At 46.7% G+C, this 18702-nt stretch overlaps 1 protein-coding gene across 33 annotated transcripts in view; it reads left to right on the plus strand.

Moving 5' to 3' along the window:
• The window catches only part of ANK2 (ankyrin 2), a 1630948-nt gene that overhangs the window by 1260055 nt on the left and 352191 nt on the right, over window positions 1–18702 (plus strand). For all 33 annotated transcript variants that reach the window (XM_069241684.1, XM_069241892.1, XM_069241902.1 and 30 more), the window contains one exon: window positions 14173–14245. In XM_069241684.1, coding sequence (XP_069097785.1) covers window positions 14173–14245 — 73 coding nt within the window. The remainder of the gene's footprint in view (window positions 1–14172; window positions 14246–18702) is intronic.

Here is an 18702-nt window from a genome sequence, read left to right on the forward strand (position 1 = left end):
GGCTAGCCTGTCTTGGTATTGGTCTTTAATCACTCACCTATGTGCGTAGACTTTCTTTCCGCCCCTGGGGTGGTGGTTTACCCACTCCACAGGCAGAAAGCTTGCTAACTATCAGGGAAAATATTTGAAAAATAATGGGACAGGCAAAGTCTGTTTTGAATTGGGGATGCACCCCCCTGTCTGCTGGGCTCCAGACAGTCTGATACTTGTGGGTGAGGCCCGATGCCAAGATAGGTCAGTCTCTCCTCATTTCTTTTTTGGACATTAATCTCTAGTGTCTAGTGGATTTTCTGACCCCTATGGGCAAATTGTTGGCTTACCCACAATCTAACCTGCTAAGGAGGACTGAAAGCCCACTGGAAACCTCGGATTGATGACCAGAAAAAGAAATGGGAGGAGGACCCTGCAAATCCTGGCATAAGGCTTCATTCACCCTTAAGCACCAGTCTTTCTTCCCCCTGTGGGGTTGGGTAGGGAGTTTATCCCCAATCTGTTCACTCGGAGGACCAGAAAGGCCACTAAACATCAGGGATAATATTGTTTAAATAAAAATATTTGTGGGGGAAGCCCATCCTGTCATTAGGTATTCCCCCCCTCAAGTCTTTGGACATCAAGCAGTATTTTTGCATCCCTCTGGAGATGGGGACATTTACAACCCAGCTACTCCCCAGGGGGCAGGAAGCCCACTTGACGCAAGGACCAGTCTTAATAAAAAGAATGGATGAATGACTGGCCTGACTTGGGATTAGGTCACCCTCCCACCGACATGTCCAATACAGTCTTTCTGCCCTAGGGCCAGTTTGTGGGGGTTTTACCCCAGTTGTCATGCCCTAGACACCAGAGATCGATGATCTGAAAAGAAAATGGTGTGTGTGTGAGGGGGGTGTTGGAGGCTGTGGGTAGGGGGCGGGAAGGCCATCCTGGCAACAGGCTGCACTTTGCCAACGTTGGTTTTCTGTCATTCCACGCCCTGGGGCGGTTGGGTGGTGTACACCCAACCTGCCTCCCCCAGGTGTCAGACAGACTACTAGACACAAGGCATATTTGCTCAATAAATGAATTGGGTGTGGGGCGGCCTATCTTGGCATCAGAACCCAACCCAGGACACTAGACAGACTTTCTGCTCCCTGGCTTGGGATAGGTGGCTGATCTGTTCTCTGCTACCCAATCTTTATGGCTCCTTGGGGCAAATTATTCTGTTTACCACCAGTCTGACCACACTTGGATGGAGTAGGAGTACAGGAAGCCCACCAGACCACCAGGGAAATTCTTTGAGAAATGGAATGGGGTGGAGCATTAGCCCATTTTAGGCTTGGACCCAACCCCTCCAGACACCAAAGAGTCTTTCTACCCTCGCCAGGAGACAGAATGGTGAGTTTAACCTCTTGCTGGCAATCCATATGACAAAACTACACTCAAAGTAATCCCACTTTCCTCTCATTTTGCATGGATGACTGCTCACTACTTGGGCTTTTGGTCGCTAGCGGCAGTACCATAACTGTGAGGAATTTGAATTTTTCAGTCCTATTTTGACATTTATAGGTCATACTTTGTAAAAAAAAAAAAAATAGATGTGGTAAGATGCAAGAATACCACAGCATCATGGACTTCTCAAGGTGTCTAGTTTTCAGAATGTCTCAGTTGGTTAGGTTTCCCTGGGTGCTGTCCAATCCTGGGCCTAATATTGCAGCCATCCCGCAACAAACGTGAGGAAATTGAATTTTTCGAGATAGTTATGCCATTTACAGGGCATTCTGGAAAGGGAAACATATTAGGTTCCACACAAGCCATGGTACCCTGGATTCGCCTTGTTATCTGATTTTCAGAAGTGCCCAGGGTTAATAGGGTTCTGTGGGTTCTAAATGACTCAGGACCCGAATGATAAATTTATCTTCAATAGACATTGAGAGTATTTAGGGTATTTGTAGGCACAGTTATGTTTGCAAGGCATTATGGGAAGGAAACATCATTGGATTCATACAAGCCACACCGCCTTAGGTCTCCCCCAAATGTCTAGTCTACGTATATGTGGGCCTAGCAGGTACCCACAAAACACTCTCCCAGCCCCCCTGGTGCTGTTTTTATAGAGAAGTGTGGAAAATATTTCTGGGAGGACTTTTACAAATCCCTGCAGATTTCGAAAATTTCCTTTCCAGAATGAGAGGAAAATCTGTCATCCAAGGTTTGATGTTTGCAGGGAATTATGGGTATAAAAAATAGGAGGATCCACATAAGCCACATAGGGGGTCATTCTGACCCCCGCCGGCGGCGGATGCCGCCGGCCTGGCGGGAACCGCCAGAAGACCGTACCGCGGTCAAAAGACCACGGCGGTCATTCTGAGTTTCCCGCTGGGCTGGCGGGCGACCGCCAGAAGGCCACCCGCCCGCCCAGCGGGAAACCCCCTTCCACGAGGATGCCGGCTCCGAATGGAGCCGGCGGAGTGGAAGGGGTGCGACGGGTGCAGTTGCACCCGTCGCGATTTTCAGTGTCTGCCACGCAGACACTGAAAATCTATGTGGGGCCCTGTTAGGGGGCCCCTGCAGTGCCCATGCCAGTGGAATGGGCACTGCAGGGGCCCCCAGGGGCCCCACGACACCCGTTCCCGCCAGCCAGGTTCTGGCGGTGAAAACCGCCAGAACCAGGCTGGCGGGAAGGGGGTCGGAATCCCCATGGCAGTGCTGCTTGCAGCGGCGCCGTGGAGGATTCCCTGGGGCAGCGGGAAGCCGGCGGGAAACCGGCGGCTTCCCTTTTCTGACCGCGGCTTTACCGCCGCGGTCAGAATGCCCCCGGAAGCACCGCCAGCCTGTTGGCGGTGCTTCCGCGGTCGTTGGCCCGCCAGGGTCAGAATGACCCCCATATTCTGGTCTCAACCCGATATCTAGCTCCCAGGAATGTTAGGATGGTAGGTTTACCTGGTTGCTGACTGATCCCAGGCCTAAATGTCACAGCTATCACAGAATGATTGATTTTCAAAGGAAACATCTTGATGTTTCCACATTGTATTTTGGGGCCTTTTCAATTGCAGGCAAAGGCAGGCAACACAAGTGAGATACTGCTTTTTATCAGGAGAAGTGTGGGTACGCTGGGTGGCAGGACTTTTGTTGATCTCCTAGAGATTCTGATACTTTCCCTGAGAGAGTAGAACAAGTGCTACAACAATTAGGCAGTAAACATGGCCTTTATACATATGAGGCCCTACAGCCTACTCTAGAGCTTGTGTGGCATGAAGGAGCATGTTCTTTGTTTACTACTATCTAACATGAGGCCAGTAGGGTGTCATGACATCTGTTCAACTCTACTGAAAGTCAGGTGAAATAGTAATTTCTAGTAAGAGGACAGGCCTGTTTCCAGGGCTTCAAGGCTGTCTTAAAATTATGAAAGAGGAGTGTGGGTCAGCTTCTAAAGTCAAGTACTTTCACCATGATTTCCTTTGATTACTGAGAAAAGGCAGAGGCACAACTGACTCCAGAGTTACTGTAGACCACCAAACATTTGTCCGCCTGCCTCACATAAGAGGCAGGTGGACCCTTATGTTTCCATCCTTGGAGACCCAGTTGGCTATGTTGATGGAAAGTTTCCTCCGACAACCGAACTGAGTAGGGGCCCTCAGAAAAAGGGTCTTACACTGCCCACCCTATTTAGACAGTGAAGGTGAGAAAAAAAAACAAATAATGGCCCCCATGCCCTGCTAAGAGGGAGTCATTAGGTTGTATTGCATTTCAAGAAACAACAAATGCTTTGTGAGATTGTTTTTGAAAAGCAAACACTTTGCAAAACTTCGGTGGACAGCTATCAAAACTGACGGCAGCGGGTCACTAAAAATGACTGCGGTTTCTTTCAAAGTACAGAGATGACTTCTGGGACAGCTATCTTTTCTCAGTTTGAGGGTCAGTAGTCTGTCAGAGTGTTGGAGGAAATGTCTTCCACCACCCTGATGGGCAGAGTACCATCCACCTAACCTTAAATCACCCCCTTAATTACATTTACCTATATCCTGTGACTGTGTAGACTTCAAATAGACCCGAAATTTGAGACTCACTTTGTGACTGCAATGTGATAAGGGGTCTGAGGCTGGTTTGGTCTGCAAGGTCTAGATGGGCATCATATCCTAAAATGGATTCTTTAATGTATTTCCATGGGATGGTATCATGCACCTATTTGTGCACCTCTCTCCAAAACGTTATGATGTTTGGCATAGAGTATATTTAGCAGCACTGATTAGCTGGGAGGGAGATGCTGGTGTAGATCCTGGAATGATCAAATCCAGAGGCAAGAACTAGACATACATATGGCTTGGCAGGGAGTGTTCCCGGTAAGTTATTTGTTTGTAGCTAAAACTGTGGGCTTGAGTCCCATAAAATAACAGTCCACAGATTGTTGATATATGGTGCCATTCAAAGCTTATGTGTAAAGGTAAAAGATTTTGCTTGTGTGAGATGACTGCCGGGGCCTCCACTATGCCAAAGAGGAATGCAGAGACACTTTATTAGATAGTCTTCTCTGGCCTAAGCCTATCTAGATGGTGCCTGTAATGGGGAGAGGAGACAGCCTTCAGAACCTTAACTTTGACCTGCTGTATAGCCTGAGCAGGAGTATTCTACCTTGAGTTGTATGAGTGTGGTATATCACCACTTGAGGTACAGCAGAACTTACCTGTAAAACTACTGGGTAAAGAAGACATGCATGAACACTGTACCCCAACAGAGGTTGCAGCCCTTTGAGCCAAGTGCTATATGAAACAGCAGAAATACCTCTCGGCCTGAGATGCTACTAGATTAAGTCATGCTTAGGTAAGGGATAGACATCCCTGTTGCAAATCAACAATAGCTCAGCCATGGGAGTCTCTTGAGGACACCTATGAATGAATGATGACCTTCTCCTGTCCCACATTACACCCCCACTCCAGAGAACAGATAATTCCAGTGAAGCGTGGAGACCTGCTGCCATGCCCTGGCGACTGAGCATACACTTGGCATTGTCAAATCACTGAGGTAGATGAGGGCAGTGCATGTAGATAACAAATATGTACATTGGATAGCCTGAATATACTTGTTCTCTCAGTGGGCATCAAGTGTATTGAACTCAGTTTTTTACACACTTGTCCTATGTGCTGAGTATACCCAATATTCAGACACAACTTGAGCATGAGAGCCCTAATAGAAGGCTGAATTAATTGCCCTTAATTCATGCAGGAAAAGCTTTTTGGACTCTGCTGCTGATGCAATGCATGCAATGAATCCTGTGTGTAAGTTTGTTTAGCAAAGACACTTGACATGTATGCTACATGGGATTGGCTACCTCCTTGATGTCTTGTAGTGCTGCACATTCAAAATGGTCAAGTATAAACAAAAAAGTCCAAACGAACCAAGCACGATTCTACAGTACACAACTGTGCACATTGGAATAGCGAGCCACTGTGGCAAAGCCTAACCCCTCTGATCTTGAGGCGGCTATCAACGATTTCTAATTGGCACTGATTCATGAAATTGACATGGTATGCTTTATGAAACTGATCTTCAGAAAGGACCAAAGTGAGGTAGAATGCAGTAGATATCATTAATATAGTCATTAAAATGTAAGAAATTACACAGTTGTTGTAAACCAGGGTTGAAGACATGGAAGGGAGATCCCGCTACAAAAATCACTGCTTTATTGGTTTTCCTGAAAAAGGAATCTCCGTGGATTTGTTCTTGGAGAAGTGGGTACCGGAACACTGGAACCCTAACAGTATGTAAAAATCATTGTCTATAGTTTCTGTACAGCTTGTAAAGAGGGGATAAAGAGTTGAGCATGTCAACCAGCATGATGATTGAGTACTTTGCTTCTGTAAAATAGTCCTACATGCATTGCAGTGTAAGCATGTCTTGGAAGGCAGAATGGTATACCAAATAGCATGAGGCGAGAAAGTAACGCTCTTCTGGTTGGCACCAAAGCACACTTTATATATATTTTAAAGACATAGGGCCTCATTCCGACCCTGGCGGTAAAAACCGCCAGGGCCGCGGACCACAGAAAGCACCGCCAACAGGCTGGCGGTGTTTCCTGGGCCATTCTGACGCCGCGGTCAGAAAACCGGGTCCGGCGGTTTCCCGCCGGATTAACCCCGGTTGGCCCAATCCTCCATGGCGGCGCTGCAAGCAGCGCCGCCATGGGGATTCCGACCCCCTTCCCGCCAGCCTGTTTCTGGCAGTTTTCACCACCAGGAACAGGATGGCGGGAACGGGTGTCCTGGGGCCCTTGCACTGCCCATGCCACTGGCATGGGCAGTGCAGGGGCCCCCTAACAGGGCCCCATTAAGCTTTTCACTGTCTGCATAGCAGACAGTGAAAAGCGCGACGGGTACTACTGCACCCGTCGCACACCTGCAACACCGCCGGCTCCATTCGGAGCCGGCTTCAGTGTTGCAGGCCCTTTCCTGCTGGGCCGGCGGGTGCTCCCTTGGCGGGCGCCCGCCGGCCCAGCGGAAAAGTCTGAATGGCCCCAGCGGTCTTCTGACCGCGGAGAGGCCAATTGGCGGTTCCCATTTGGCGGGCGGCAACCACCGCCCGCCAAACTTAGAATGACCCCCATAGTAACTATTCTTCATGCAGACAGCTCTGCTCTCAAGCCAGACCTAAAAAAGAGCGGCAATTGAACTGCATTTTTTTTCATGTGATTTGTACGTGATCAGGCAAAAATGCCATCACTCATAGTGCAGGATAACCATTGTCTGAAGTAGGGCGATCTACTTACTTTAAGGTTCACTGTTAACACAGAGCACAGTCACACTGAAAAGTGACCATGAAAAAGGAACAGAAATGCAACTGTTCTTTAATGTGCTTTAATTAATTATTTTCCATGGATGTACTTGAGACACTAATGTGTGTTGTCTTTGGCTACGTGATATAACTATTCCAGTGAGTACAACAGTGACTACATTTTTCCACTGGTGGTCAGTTTAAATACATGTTACTGTTTATGTGCAGTGAGCAAGATGTTTTTCAGCATGAGTTGCTGTTAGCTTTCTTTTTGGTGAATTATGAAAAGAAGGAAAGTACATGTAGTTGTAAAAAATAAACACAAGCATGAGAATAGTCATGTTTTCACTTTACATACAGAATGTTATGTTATGTTTATTTGTAAAGCGCACTATGACCTGTGAGGGTATCCTGAATGAGCAGGTGTGTATACCTAGCCCTGCATTTGGGAAGTTGGTTAATTGAAAAGTCAGGTCTTCAGATTCTTACAGAATTCAAGAAGAGAGGCCAAGGCTCTGATGTGGAGTGGGAGGTAGTTCCACATTTTAAGATTGATGTAAGAGAACGTCTATCCCTCTGATCTGGTTCTGTATATGTGGGAGATTTTTACAAATATGAATCCTGCGGAGCTGAGGTGTTTGGGTGGTTGGTGGAAGGAGATGTTTATGTTCAAGTAGGTGGGTATGAGTTGTGTTGTGCCTTGAATGTGTGTATGAGGAGTTTTAATTGAATGTGTTTATGTATCGGGAGCCATTGTAGTTCCCTGAGGTGTAGTGTGATGTGAGTTCTGTGTGGGAAGTTGAGGATGATTCTGGCTGCCAAGTTATAGATGGTGTTTCCCTAGTCCAAATTACTGGTGACTAGGGTGTAAGTGACAGTTTTTCTAGTGTTGCTTGGGAGTCATTTGAAGATCTTCCTCAGCATTTTCAAGTTGCAGAAGCAGGATGTAGTTATGGCATTGACTTGTGCTGTCATATCCAGTTTGCTGCCATTGATTACTCAGAGGTTCCTGTCATGGGTTCTTGGTGTGGGTCTGAATTTTGCTGCCCTCCAGCTTGAAGCCCCATGATGAGGTGTTCTTGCACAAGATCAATACGTGTGTCTTGTTGGTGTTGAGCTTGAGACAGATGTCTTTCATCCAGTGAGCGACTTCGGTCATGCAGCTGGTGAACTTGTTTCTTGTGTTGGGGATCTTGTCCAAGAGCAAGAATATAAGTTGTGTGTCACTTCAATAGGAGAGGATGTTGATGTGCACATGGATGATGTTGGCCAGAGGGATTCCATATGTGTTGAAGGGGTGAGACTGAGCATTGAGCCTTCAGGCACTCTGCAGATGTGTTTTCAGGCTTCCAAGAGTAAAATGACAGACTAACAGCTTGTGTTCTATCCATCCAAACATAGCAGATCCAAGCAGATCCAGTTGACGGTGTGTCCTGGGATGCCGATCTTATGCAGGTGCCTTATGAAGATGGGATGTGAGACAGTGTCAAATGCTGTAAGGAGCTCCAGGAGAATGAGAACTGCTGTGTCTCCTGTGTCGGGGATCATGTGGATGATTGAGGTGGCAATGAGTGCCTTTTCTGTACTCTGGTTGGGCCTGAATCCAAACTGTGTGGTGTTGAAGAGCAGGTGGTTGCTGAGGTGGTCGACGAGGCATCAGTTGATTAGTTTCTCTAAGACTTTTGGGAGTATGGTTGGAGGAGATGGGTCTGTAGTTGGAAACCATGGCTAAGTCAGCAGATGGTTCCTTGAGCAGCGGCATGATGGGGGCATTTTTTCAGGTGTCCAAGAATGTGACTGAGTCGATAGAGGGATTGAGGATGGGTGTTAGTGCTGTGCTGATCAGTAGGAGTCATTTGGTGAAGGTGTGATGGAGGCAAGGGTCAGATGGAGCCCCCAGTTGTCTTAATGGTAGCAGGCCACAGGTCATCAGATGTGATGAGAAGTTGAGTTACAATGGTGACAAGGTCCGGGTGAGTGTTGAATTTCCTGTATATCGAAATGATTTTGTTAAGAGAGTTCAAGAGCTTTTTGCAAAGGTCTTCAGAGGGGGCGATGCTGCTAAGGTGACAGGAGGCACAGTGAAATTGTTGATGATGGCGAAGATTTCCTTGCTGCTGTTAGTGGTGGCGTTGATGTAATCTGCAAGATCTGTGCACTTGGTGTTCCATATCTACTGGTGATATTGTCTCAAGACTGATTTGAAGATGTCTTTATCTACAGTGTTGTGACTTGTTCTCCAGTTGTGCTTCAGTTGCTTGCTGTGGCTCTTTGCCAGCCTGAGTTCCTCTGGCAGCCACAGTTTCAAAGAGAGAGAGCACACTGCCTGCACTCCAGCAACAAAGTATAACCCCAAAGCATCATGGTAACTGCATTTGATTCGTAGTCTGTTCAAAAAGTAAAAAGAGTCTTTCACCTCTGTAGGTGAAGCAAGTGCTGTACATCCTCGTACACGTGTTTCTGGGTTTAGCCCGTCATCAGCAGGGAGCAGTGTGGACTAGGGGCTCTTGCTGCTGAGTTGTGCTTCTGGAGAGCGAGGATGTGAGTGCTATGGTGATCCAGCTATTGAGGCTTTTGATGGCTTTCAGCAAGTCACTGGTGTGTTTGGACTTGTGCTTAGGGAGGCCAGAAACCCACTTCTCTTCTGAGATGCCTTCCCAGCTATGACAGATGGGTCCGGTGATGATAGGTCTGTGATGGTGCAGGAGGGTATGTTGAAAAAGAATAGGGTGTGGTCAGTCCAGGTCGCTGTTGCTGGCTTGCCAACAATGATGTTGTTGATTGAGGAGAACGTTGGGGCCAATAGGTGTCCTGCAGTGTGGGGTGATTTGGTAACATGCTGCGTGAGGCTAAGATTACTACGCTTTTCTGAAAAAGCTGTAGAGTTTGGGTTGATGCTGTCTTCTATGTGAAAGTTAAGGACTCTGAGGAGGAGGAAGGTGCTGGTGTTGATGAAGAGTGATGCGATGTGATATTGTGATGTTGCAGGCGAAATTGTTGTGGGGTCCTGGTGGTCTATATATGAGGGTTTCACCTAGAGAGAATTTGGCTGCGATGCGCATCTTGAACGTGAAGTGTTCCATGTAGCTGGTGGGTTTGTGCAGTTGATATTATCTGTGAATAGTATGGCGACTCCACCTCAGAGCTTGTGTTGACGGTCTTGCCTAATGATCTTGTAGCTGGCAGAGATGACTGTAGCAGTTTCCAGTGCCATGTTTCCGTGAGAAAGAGCAGGTCTGGAGGATGGTCGTGCAATAAGTTCCAATTCTCCATGGGGTATTTGGTGAGCGAGCGTGTGTTGAGAAGCATGCACACAAATGTGGCTTGTTGTATAGGTGGTGTTAGGTCTGTGTGAGCATGAGTGCGTGGCTGGTTTGTGTGAGTGTGAGAAAGTAGGGTGCTATTGGTACGGGAGTGGTGGGTACAGGGTGTGGAAGAGTGCATAAGAACTTGCAGGAGATACATGTGAACACTCCTTTTATGTTCTGTGGTGCAGTGTGGCAGCAGTGCGGCAAGCAGCAGCCGGGGTTAAGAGGATGTGGGAGCACAGCATAATTTCAGTGGGTAGGGGGAGAACCAGGGTTGCTGGAACTAGGAATGGTCCAGTTGCAGACTGAGGTAGACGGGCATACCATTGGCATGCCATTGGGATGCCTGCTATGTTCATCTGTGCTGTGGCTACCTTTAAATAAGTACTGGGAGGAGGAAGGAGTGTAGGGTATTGTCAGCAGGGAACCAGTGATGTCACTTCCTGTGCAGATGTATGATGGGAAAACCAGTGATGTCACTTAGAGTGATGTAACTTCCTGAGTAGATGGATGATGGGAAATCCAGTTATGTTGCTTCGTGTGCAGAGGGGCAATGGAAAATAAAGTTCTCTTGCTTGACTTTTTCTTTTGAGGCCCATGAAAAAATGTGCATCATTTCTGTGTAATTTGTGTCATTGGCACCATTTCATGTTACATGAATTATATTAAATGCCAGAAATTACATCAGTGCAACATTGTGTGCACTTTTTCTCTCCAGGGGACTGGGTTGAGCAGCAAATGGCTCACAGGAGACAAGCTGGAACTGAAAATGTGTCACAAGAGACATTTTCTTATCAGTCCAGTTCCCTTGCTTGTACCTTGACTTTGAAATGTGACGTATGCCCTCGCATTCAGTTTCACTCTGGACTTCCGGGACTTCATTCTTCTAAATGTACTCACAGTGTTGCATAAACTTTCCCAAAATCTAGCATAATTTCAGGAAAAATTACACGATTTTGCACACTTTTTATACAGATGCATTTCATTGATATAACGTTTTTCATTAATCAACAAAATCTCGGGATTCACAGACGTCTGGGACATTTTCTGCTGAATTTCCTTTGCTGGTCATCTCCTTCTGATGATTCAATATATGGGGGGTTATTACAACTTTGGAGGAGGTGTTAATCTGTCCCAAAAGTGACGGTAAAGTGACGGATATACCACCAGCCGTATTACGAGTTCCATAGGAAATAATGGACTCGTAATACGGCTGGTGGTATATCCGTCACTTTACCGCCACTTTTGGGATGGATTAACACCTCCTCCAAAGTTGTAATAACCCCCATGGTCTTGTTTCTTGCTCGGATATGACTGGATAAATTAATTAATGAAGGAATACAACTTTCAACTCTTCCAATCAAGATTAACTGTCCATCCCCTGTAAATATTGAATCTATACAAGCTCCTCATTCATTTGTTACATATCTCTTCTTGACCCTAGAAGAGATATGTAACAAATGAATGAGGAGCTTGTATAGGGCCAGATGCAGCAAAGGGTTTTTTCCCATTCTGTGTCAATGGGAAAATGTGTTCGTACATATGGCCCTTAATGCTCTATAGCAATGGCTCTTAATTTGTGGTCCGGGGACCCTTGGGGGTCCACAAAGCCTGCTTAGGGGGTCTGCAACCACTTAGAAAATGAAATAATATTAACAGATTAATAAAATGCACAGTAACAGAGAAGTAATACATAGAGCTGGATGCTAAAAATTTAAGTCAGTATCCTCAGAATGATTTGTGGGAGCAGTGCAAACGAATCACACGAGGATAAGAACCTCTGCTCTATAGAAACATGCAAACATGATTTGTGTTTAGAATGGATGAATGATTTAAACCTGTGTGATTTGGTGGCTCAACAAATTCTTTGAATTCAAAAATGCACATTTGGGAACTGGATATATTGACATAAAGACACATTGTATAGTGCAGTTGTAAAGTGATGAGTCTGAAATGACACAGTTTGAGTCAATAACTCCAATGTTAGGTCTATAATTGAGCACAATTTGCACCTGTTACTGGCTGAGTCTACCTGGTAGGACCTGACCATGCACATCACTTCGTTGGCAGAATTAAAACATACAAAATACATGCACTTACCGGTTGCATATGTTATTCGCTATTTTTAGCACTTCTGTAAATGGGGAGCAAAACCTATGATGGATTGTTCTTGTGCCCTTATTTACCGGTTGGTCTAAATGAAAAAATTGTGTCATATATTCCTATTCGGCTTATAGTTTCAAACATTAAGATTTATTTATTTGGTGATTCAAATGTGCCCTCACTTCCCTATTCACGCGCCCCGCTTCGCATCGCAAAGGGCTGCAGGGAGACCAGGCAAATATTGACCTAGTCAAAGGACTTCTCTTTAACTTCCAGCTCAGCCCGGAAGCCGAAAGTGTAGACCAGGGTTTTGTTATAATCCGGATTTGAAGCAGGTCCACAATGACTAGCCAAGACTTTCGCCAAGGCAAACATAACAACGTATTATTTAAAAACTGTCCGGGAAATAGATCAAATAAAAAAGTGGCAATAGCAGGTTTTTCATAATCTGTAACAGAGATAGAAGTTGCATCACTGAGTTCAGAAGGGCATGTCGGGAAAGCAGCAGTATTGATGTTAGCCTTCATAAGTATCAAATGACTGATTTCTTGAAAAGTAAGAAATTATGATTATTCTCTTGCTTTTAAATGACATTTGTCACCAAGTCCTGGAGAGGGGTAACATACAGCTTGTACAGTGCATCACTTTTTCTGCGGTGTGGTCGAGATAAATATCATGAAGCAATAAAATCGTGCAAATCTATGGCATTTAAAAGAAATGAATGTTCGCCCTATTAGGGCCCCCTTCCTGGCTGCCGACTTACTGTAACAGCATAGTGCTGTGGGAAATGTTTATGACACAAGCATGGTCTTGCAGAGTTCCATTTACTGGCCTACGGTAGCTAGCAGAATGTTCTGCTTTTGTAGGTGTGTATATTTACCCAGATTTATTGTGTGACTGTTTACTAGTGCTGGTAACTCGTACTGAATGCTAGCGTGTTCATTGATTAGCTTTACCTTCTGAGACCTCCATGTCCCATCGTTCATTTCAAAGAGTTTTATATGGGAGTGTGTACATTGCTAAGCTTTTTCTCATGGGTGCTGTGAAGCTGCGTCACCTTAGTAACATTCATGTGTATTTGATGCGAGTACATATATGGTTCAGCTTTCCCTCACAAATGACTCAACACAAATAACACATTGAAAAATGCCCTACAATAGTCCGGATTTTCACTGGGAAGCACACCTCACACCCAATTGATTGCGAGTCCTTCATGTGGTTGTCATTTTTTTCTTTTTCAAGAAGTAAGGGTTTTTGAAAGAATAATTTACACATTCCAAGTGACGTCCATAGTAGGGATTCAGGCCCTTTGTTCATTAACGTAGGAGTAAAAAGCGCAAGACTTTGAATACTGAAGCACCTTGTCAGGTCAAGGAAAAACCTTGCTTACATTCCGTGACCCAAGCAGCAAATGTAGCTTCTTGGGGGAAAAAAAACTGCTTTTCACAAGATTGTCATTATAAATGAAAACTGTCCAGCACCCTAGCAAAGAGTTGGTAAAAAAAAAGGGCATCTCTTTCACCTCTGTACTGTTAACCTTTCCCCTCTGTACTATTAACCTTCCGCATGGCCCCGCACTTTATCTCTCAACGCACAACTTCTTCACTCCCATCTGCGTTGAGTTGTAATAAATTCTCCAGGCCTCCACCACTGTATTATGGCATTTCCGGTCCTCACGCAGGGCCGCACTGAGTCACTGCAGCCGGCGACATCACGCGCCCATTAATACTAGTGCTGAGGATTGGAGAAAAGCAATACTGAAAAGGCAACTGCAACTTTCCATGTGCCCGGTTTCATCACAGGAAATGATTCCTTTCTCTTGCCGAAGGACAACGAATGTGAATGGACCGCTCTGTCCGGAAATGCACAGTCCAGAAATTGTCGCCGTTCTTTGTGTGGATGCACTGATAGGGAACGTTACCTAAGACACCCGCCTCCGTAGGTGTGTGCGGACACCGACATCTTTGCTTATATTTTGTTTCTTTAAATTTATGTTTCATTGTGTTTTCTTTTTTCTCCCCAGACTGTGACAGAGAAACACAAGCTGAATGTTCCAGAAACGATGACCGAGGTCCTTGACGTATCTGATGAGGAAGGTGAGTCTTTTCTTTTCGGTCTCTTGTCATTGGTTGATACAGTGTCAGCTTTGCAGGCCCCACGCCTGATACATTTCTGCTCTGTATCTGAAAATGTTGCCCTATGTAGAACACAGGCACTGATTTATATTTTTTGAGGCAAAACTGCACTAATGCAGTTTTGCGCCAAAAAGTATAGCGCCGGCTTGCGCCATTCCAGGACGCCAGGCGGGCGCCATAATAATAGAATGGTGCAATCATGCGCAAAGGGTGGGCTAGCGTAAAAAAAAGTGACGTTAGCCTGGTGGGGGTGGCGGTATGGGAGAAGGGTGTTTTGCACAAAAAAATGCCGTTAAGCTGGTTAGAGTAAAAAAAGATTACACTAATCAGCCTAACGTCATTTCTCGATGCTAAACCTACCCTACCACATGACTCCTGTCTTGTACAAGACAGGAGTCATGCCCACCACACCAATGGCCAGCACAGGGGACAAGGGTCCCCTGGGCATGGCCATTCCACCCAGTGCCATGTGTGGGGGCCCATTTGAGGGCCCACAGTGGCACTTTAAAAAAAAATCCAAAAATGCCTCTACTTACCTATACTTACCTGGGATGAGGTCCCCATCCTCTGCTGTCCCTCTGGTGTGGGTGGGGGGTGTCCTTGGGGCCTGGGGAGGGCACCTGTGGACCTATTCCATGGTGTTCCACATGTCCCCTAACGCATGCCCTGACCCAGGAAGCTTAGTGCCATTATTTAGGTCCACCTCCCTCCCGTGCACCATTTTTGCATGGGAGGATAAATAAGGCGCCTAGGCCTTAGAGTCACTTTTGCCCGGGAACGCCTACCTTGCATCTCATTGACGCAAGGCAGTGCTTAATTTGTAAATAAAAAGGTGCTGGTGCCCAAAGCCCTCCTCTCAAAAACGCGGCTGCTGCAATTAATTGTGTGAACACAGAACACTGCGAGAGTGTAATCCTGAAGCCATCTCGGGCCTATTTAACCCATATAAAGCCACTCCCTGCCCCTTCAGCTCACTCTTGCAGCTTTGTACTTTCTTTCTTTGTGATGCTTTTTCGTTTTTCCCATCCTCCGTCTTTCCCATACGTACCTTTTGTTCGCAGCAAATGCTTGAGGCAGAAGAATAAGCGCCAGCCCTCAAAAATAAGTGCGGGTGCTCAGCACCGGAAACAACAAGCACAAAATAAGCACTGATGCAAGGTCGTTTTCCACAGGAAAAAAATTACATTAACTCCAATATTTTGACGCTAGATGGGTCTAGCGTCAAAATATAAATATGGAGTTAAGTTTGTGCTGAAATAGCGTAAAATAATGACGTTATTTCAGCGCAAACAGAGATTTAAATATGCCCCACAGTATTTTAAATGGTTCTTCTCCAACATAGTATGATTGCTTTTTAACTATAGGACAGGGAGGTATTTATTTTTTGTACCCAATGATTGCAACTCAGCACCTTAATGAGTTTTTGCTCCCTTTGAATCATAGATGTAGGCTTCACAATTATTCTGAGTAATTCCCAATTGATATAGGCGCCAGTATTTCAGATGGCTTGCTGGAAATAGCAGGTTCACATTTACAAAAAATTGGGTAGTGCAGAAGTGCTGTGTGAAATGCTGCAGTGTTGTGTTGCGCTAGAGGAAAGCACATTGCACACCGCAAACGGCTAGCGTCCAAAAAAGTGGTGTTGGCGGGGGGAGGGGGGCAGGGGGGTGACGATATGGGATAAGGGGATTTTGCACCAAAAAATGTCATAAGGCTGGTTGGAGTAAAAAAAGATAACACTAATCAGCCTAGCATAATTTCTGGAGCCTCCCACCCTTTCCAGGAGCTGAAGCGACCCCGCCGCTCAGTTGAAGGAATTTTACGAGGCCATGTGCCATATGTTTGAGCAGAGTTGCCCCAGTGGAACGCCTTTGGGCCCTGCGGGGTCGGTGGAGGCCCCATCAGGTTCCGCACCAGCGGCTTCAGCCTCAGCTTCGATCCAGAACAGCACCAGTGACCTTTTCTGGCGCCATTCCCAAAGTCAACTCTCCTGGCGCCATCAGCGTCCGCTGGTGGAGCCAGCCCCATTTTGATCGCAGATAATCCAGAGTCAGAACAGCGTTGCATGATGCAGATTCCTGTGCCAAAGCCAGATCATTGCCTGAGCCTTTATTAGACCAGCTAGGCACTTGAGAGGAATGGGGGGGGGTGCCCCTGGATCCTTTAGAAAACCAGATGAAGCCTATGGACTGGTTTGAGGAACTAGGAGAAGCCAGTGGACTGGACACCTCTTCAGATTCTGGCTTGCTCTCTCCCCCTACTGTGGCTATGGAGGAGGATGCGTCCTATGCTCTGGTTGTCTGAAGGGCAGCGGACGTCCTGGACCTCAAACTTCCCTCAGTGCAAGTCAAGACTAACCTCCTGACAGAGGTGCTTCAGCCAGGGACTACCTCATCTGAACCATTGTTGACCTTTAATGAAGCTCTCACTGATGTCCTGCTGGCGACCTGTATCTCCCTCACTGGTGATCTATGACATCAGACAAATTGGTCTTGCAGATGATACAGAAGGGCTACTCCCTCCCCTTCCAGTCTTTCCCTCCTCCAGTGCCTCCCTCAAAAGAACGGCTGTTGGAGGATCATTTGATTTTACTCAGCAAGGAAGTTATGGCTCTCTTGGCCATGGGAGCCATAGAAAGGGTCTGAATATCAGAAGTAGGCACTGGTAGTTACACCAGCTACTTTCTGATTCCCAAAAAGAGCAAGGGTCTTCGCCCTATTCTGGATTTACTAGACATCAATCTCTTCCTCAAAAAGTTGAAATTTAAAATGCTCACTCTAGCTCAGGTCTTGTCTGCCCTAGACCAAGGCGACTGGATGGTAGCGTTGGACTTGCAGGATGCGTACTTCCACATCCCCATCCTTCCTGCCCACAGGCGTTACTTGCGGTTCAAGGTGGGCCACAAGCACTTTCAGTTTACTGTGCTATCCTTTGGCCTTACCAGTGCCCCTTGGCTGTTCACCAAGTTGATGGCGGTGGTCATGGCTCATCTGCACCAGTTAGGGGTTTCAGGCTTTCCCTACCTTGACGACTGGCTGTTGAAGGCTCCTTCACCCGGGGCTGTCGTCTCCGACCTCCAGACTATGACGAACCTCTTGCATTTGCTGCGGTTCACTATAAACGTGCCAAAGTCACACCTCACTCCCTCTCAGATGCTCACTTTCATTAGAGCTGTTCTGGACACAGTGCAGTTTCAGGACTATCCTCCCGAGCAACGAGACCAGGATATACAGGTTATGATTCCAATGTTTCGGCCTCTGTCCTGGATTTCTGTGAGACAGACTCTGAGGCTGCTGTGCCTCATGGTCTCCTATATCCTGTTAGTAAAACATGCAAGGTAGCACATGCATGCTCTGCCATGGGACCTGAAGTTCCAGTGGGCGCAGCATCAGGGAGATCGCTCTGATATGGTCCAGATCTCAGAGGGAACTGCAAAAGACCCGCAGTGGTGGTTAAAGATCTGTGATTGGGTCAAAGGCACCCTACTCTCCTTTCCCTACCAAATCTCACAGTGTGACAAATGCGTAGCTTCTGGGATGGGGCAGCCATCTGGGAGAGGTGGAGATCAAGTGACTCTGGTCTCAGGTGAAATCTGGACTCCACATCAACCTACTGGAGCTCTGGGCGATCTGGCTAGCATTGAAGGCATTTCTTCCTTTTGTCAAGGGGAAGATAGTGCAGGTGTTCATAGACAATACCATCGCAATGTGGTACTGCAACAAGAGGGCGGTGTGGGGTTAAGGACCATTTGTCAAGAGGTTTGTGCCTCTGGACATGGCTGGAACAGCAGGGCTTAACCCTGGTGGTTCAACACCTGGCAGGTTCTCTGAACGCCAGGGCAGACAAACTCAGCCGTTGATGCCTAGCAGATCATGAGTGCCGTCTCTATCTGGAGGTGGCAGAAGGACTCTTTCAGCAGTGGGGACAGCCTTGGTTGTATCTGTTCACCTCCGAAGAGAATGCGCAGTGTCAGCATTATTGCGCATTGGAGTTACCAAGGAGGTACTAGCTTGGTGACGCTTTCCGTCGCAAGTGGAGCTAAGACCTCCTGTACGCCTTTCTGCCCATACCACTTCTACTCCGAATTCTCAAGAAGATCGGGACTGACAGGGCCCAAGTAATTCTTGTGGCTCCAGACTGGGCACTGAGAGTCTGGTATCCCAAGTTTCTGAAAATGAGCATCTATCCTCCGATCAGGTTGCCTTTTTGGGAAGATCTTCTGTTGCAGTAGCAGGTGAGGGTTCTCCACCTGAACCTGTCAACTCTGTGCCTTCATGCATGGAGATTGAGCGGCGGCAGTTCACAGTCTTCAACCTTCCTCCCGAAGTCTGTAAAGTTATTCTGGTACCTAGGCTTCCCTCCACCAAGATGGTATATGCCTGCTGCTGCAGGCGATTTGTAGATTATTGTACAGAAAG

The sequence above is a fragment of the Pleurodeles waltl genome, chromosome 1_2 (assembly GCF_031143425.1).
Source record: "Pleurodeles waltl isolate 20211129_DDA chromosome 1_2, aPleWal1.hap1.20221129, whole genome shotgun sequence".
Taxonomy (NCBI): domain Eukaryota; kingdom Metazoa; phylum Chordata; class Amphibia; order Caudata; family Salamandridae; genus Pleurodeles; species Pleurodeles waltl.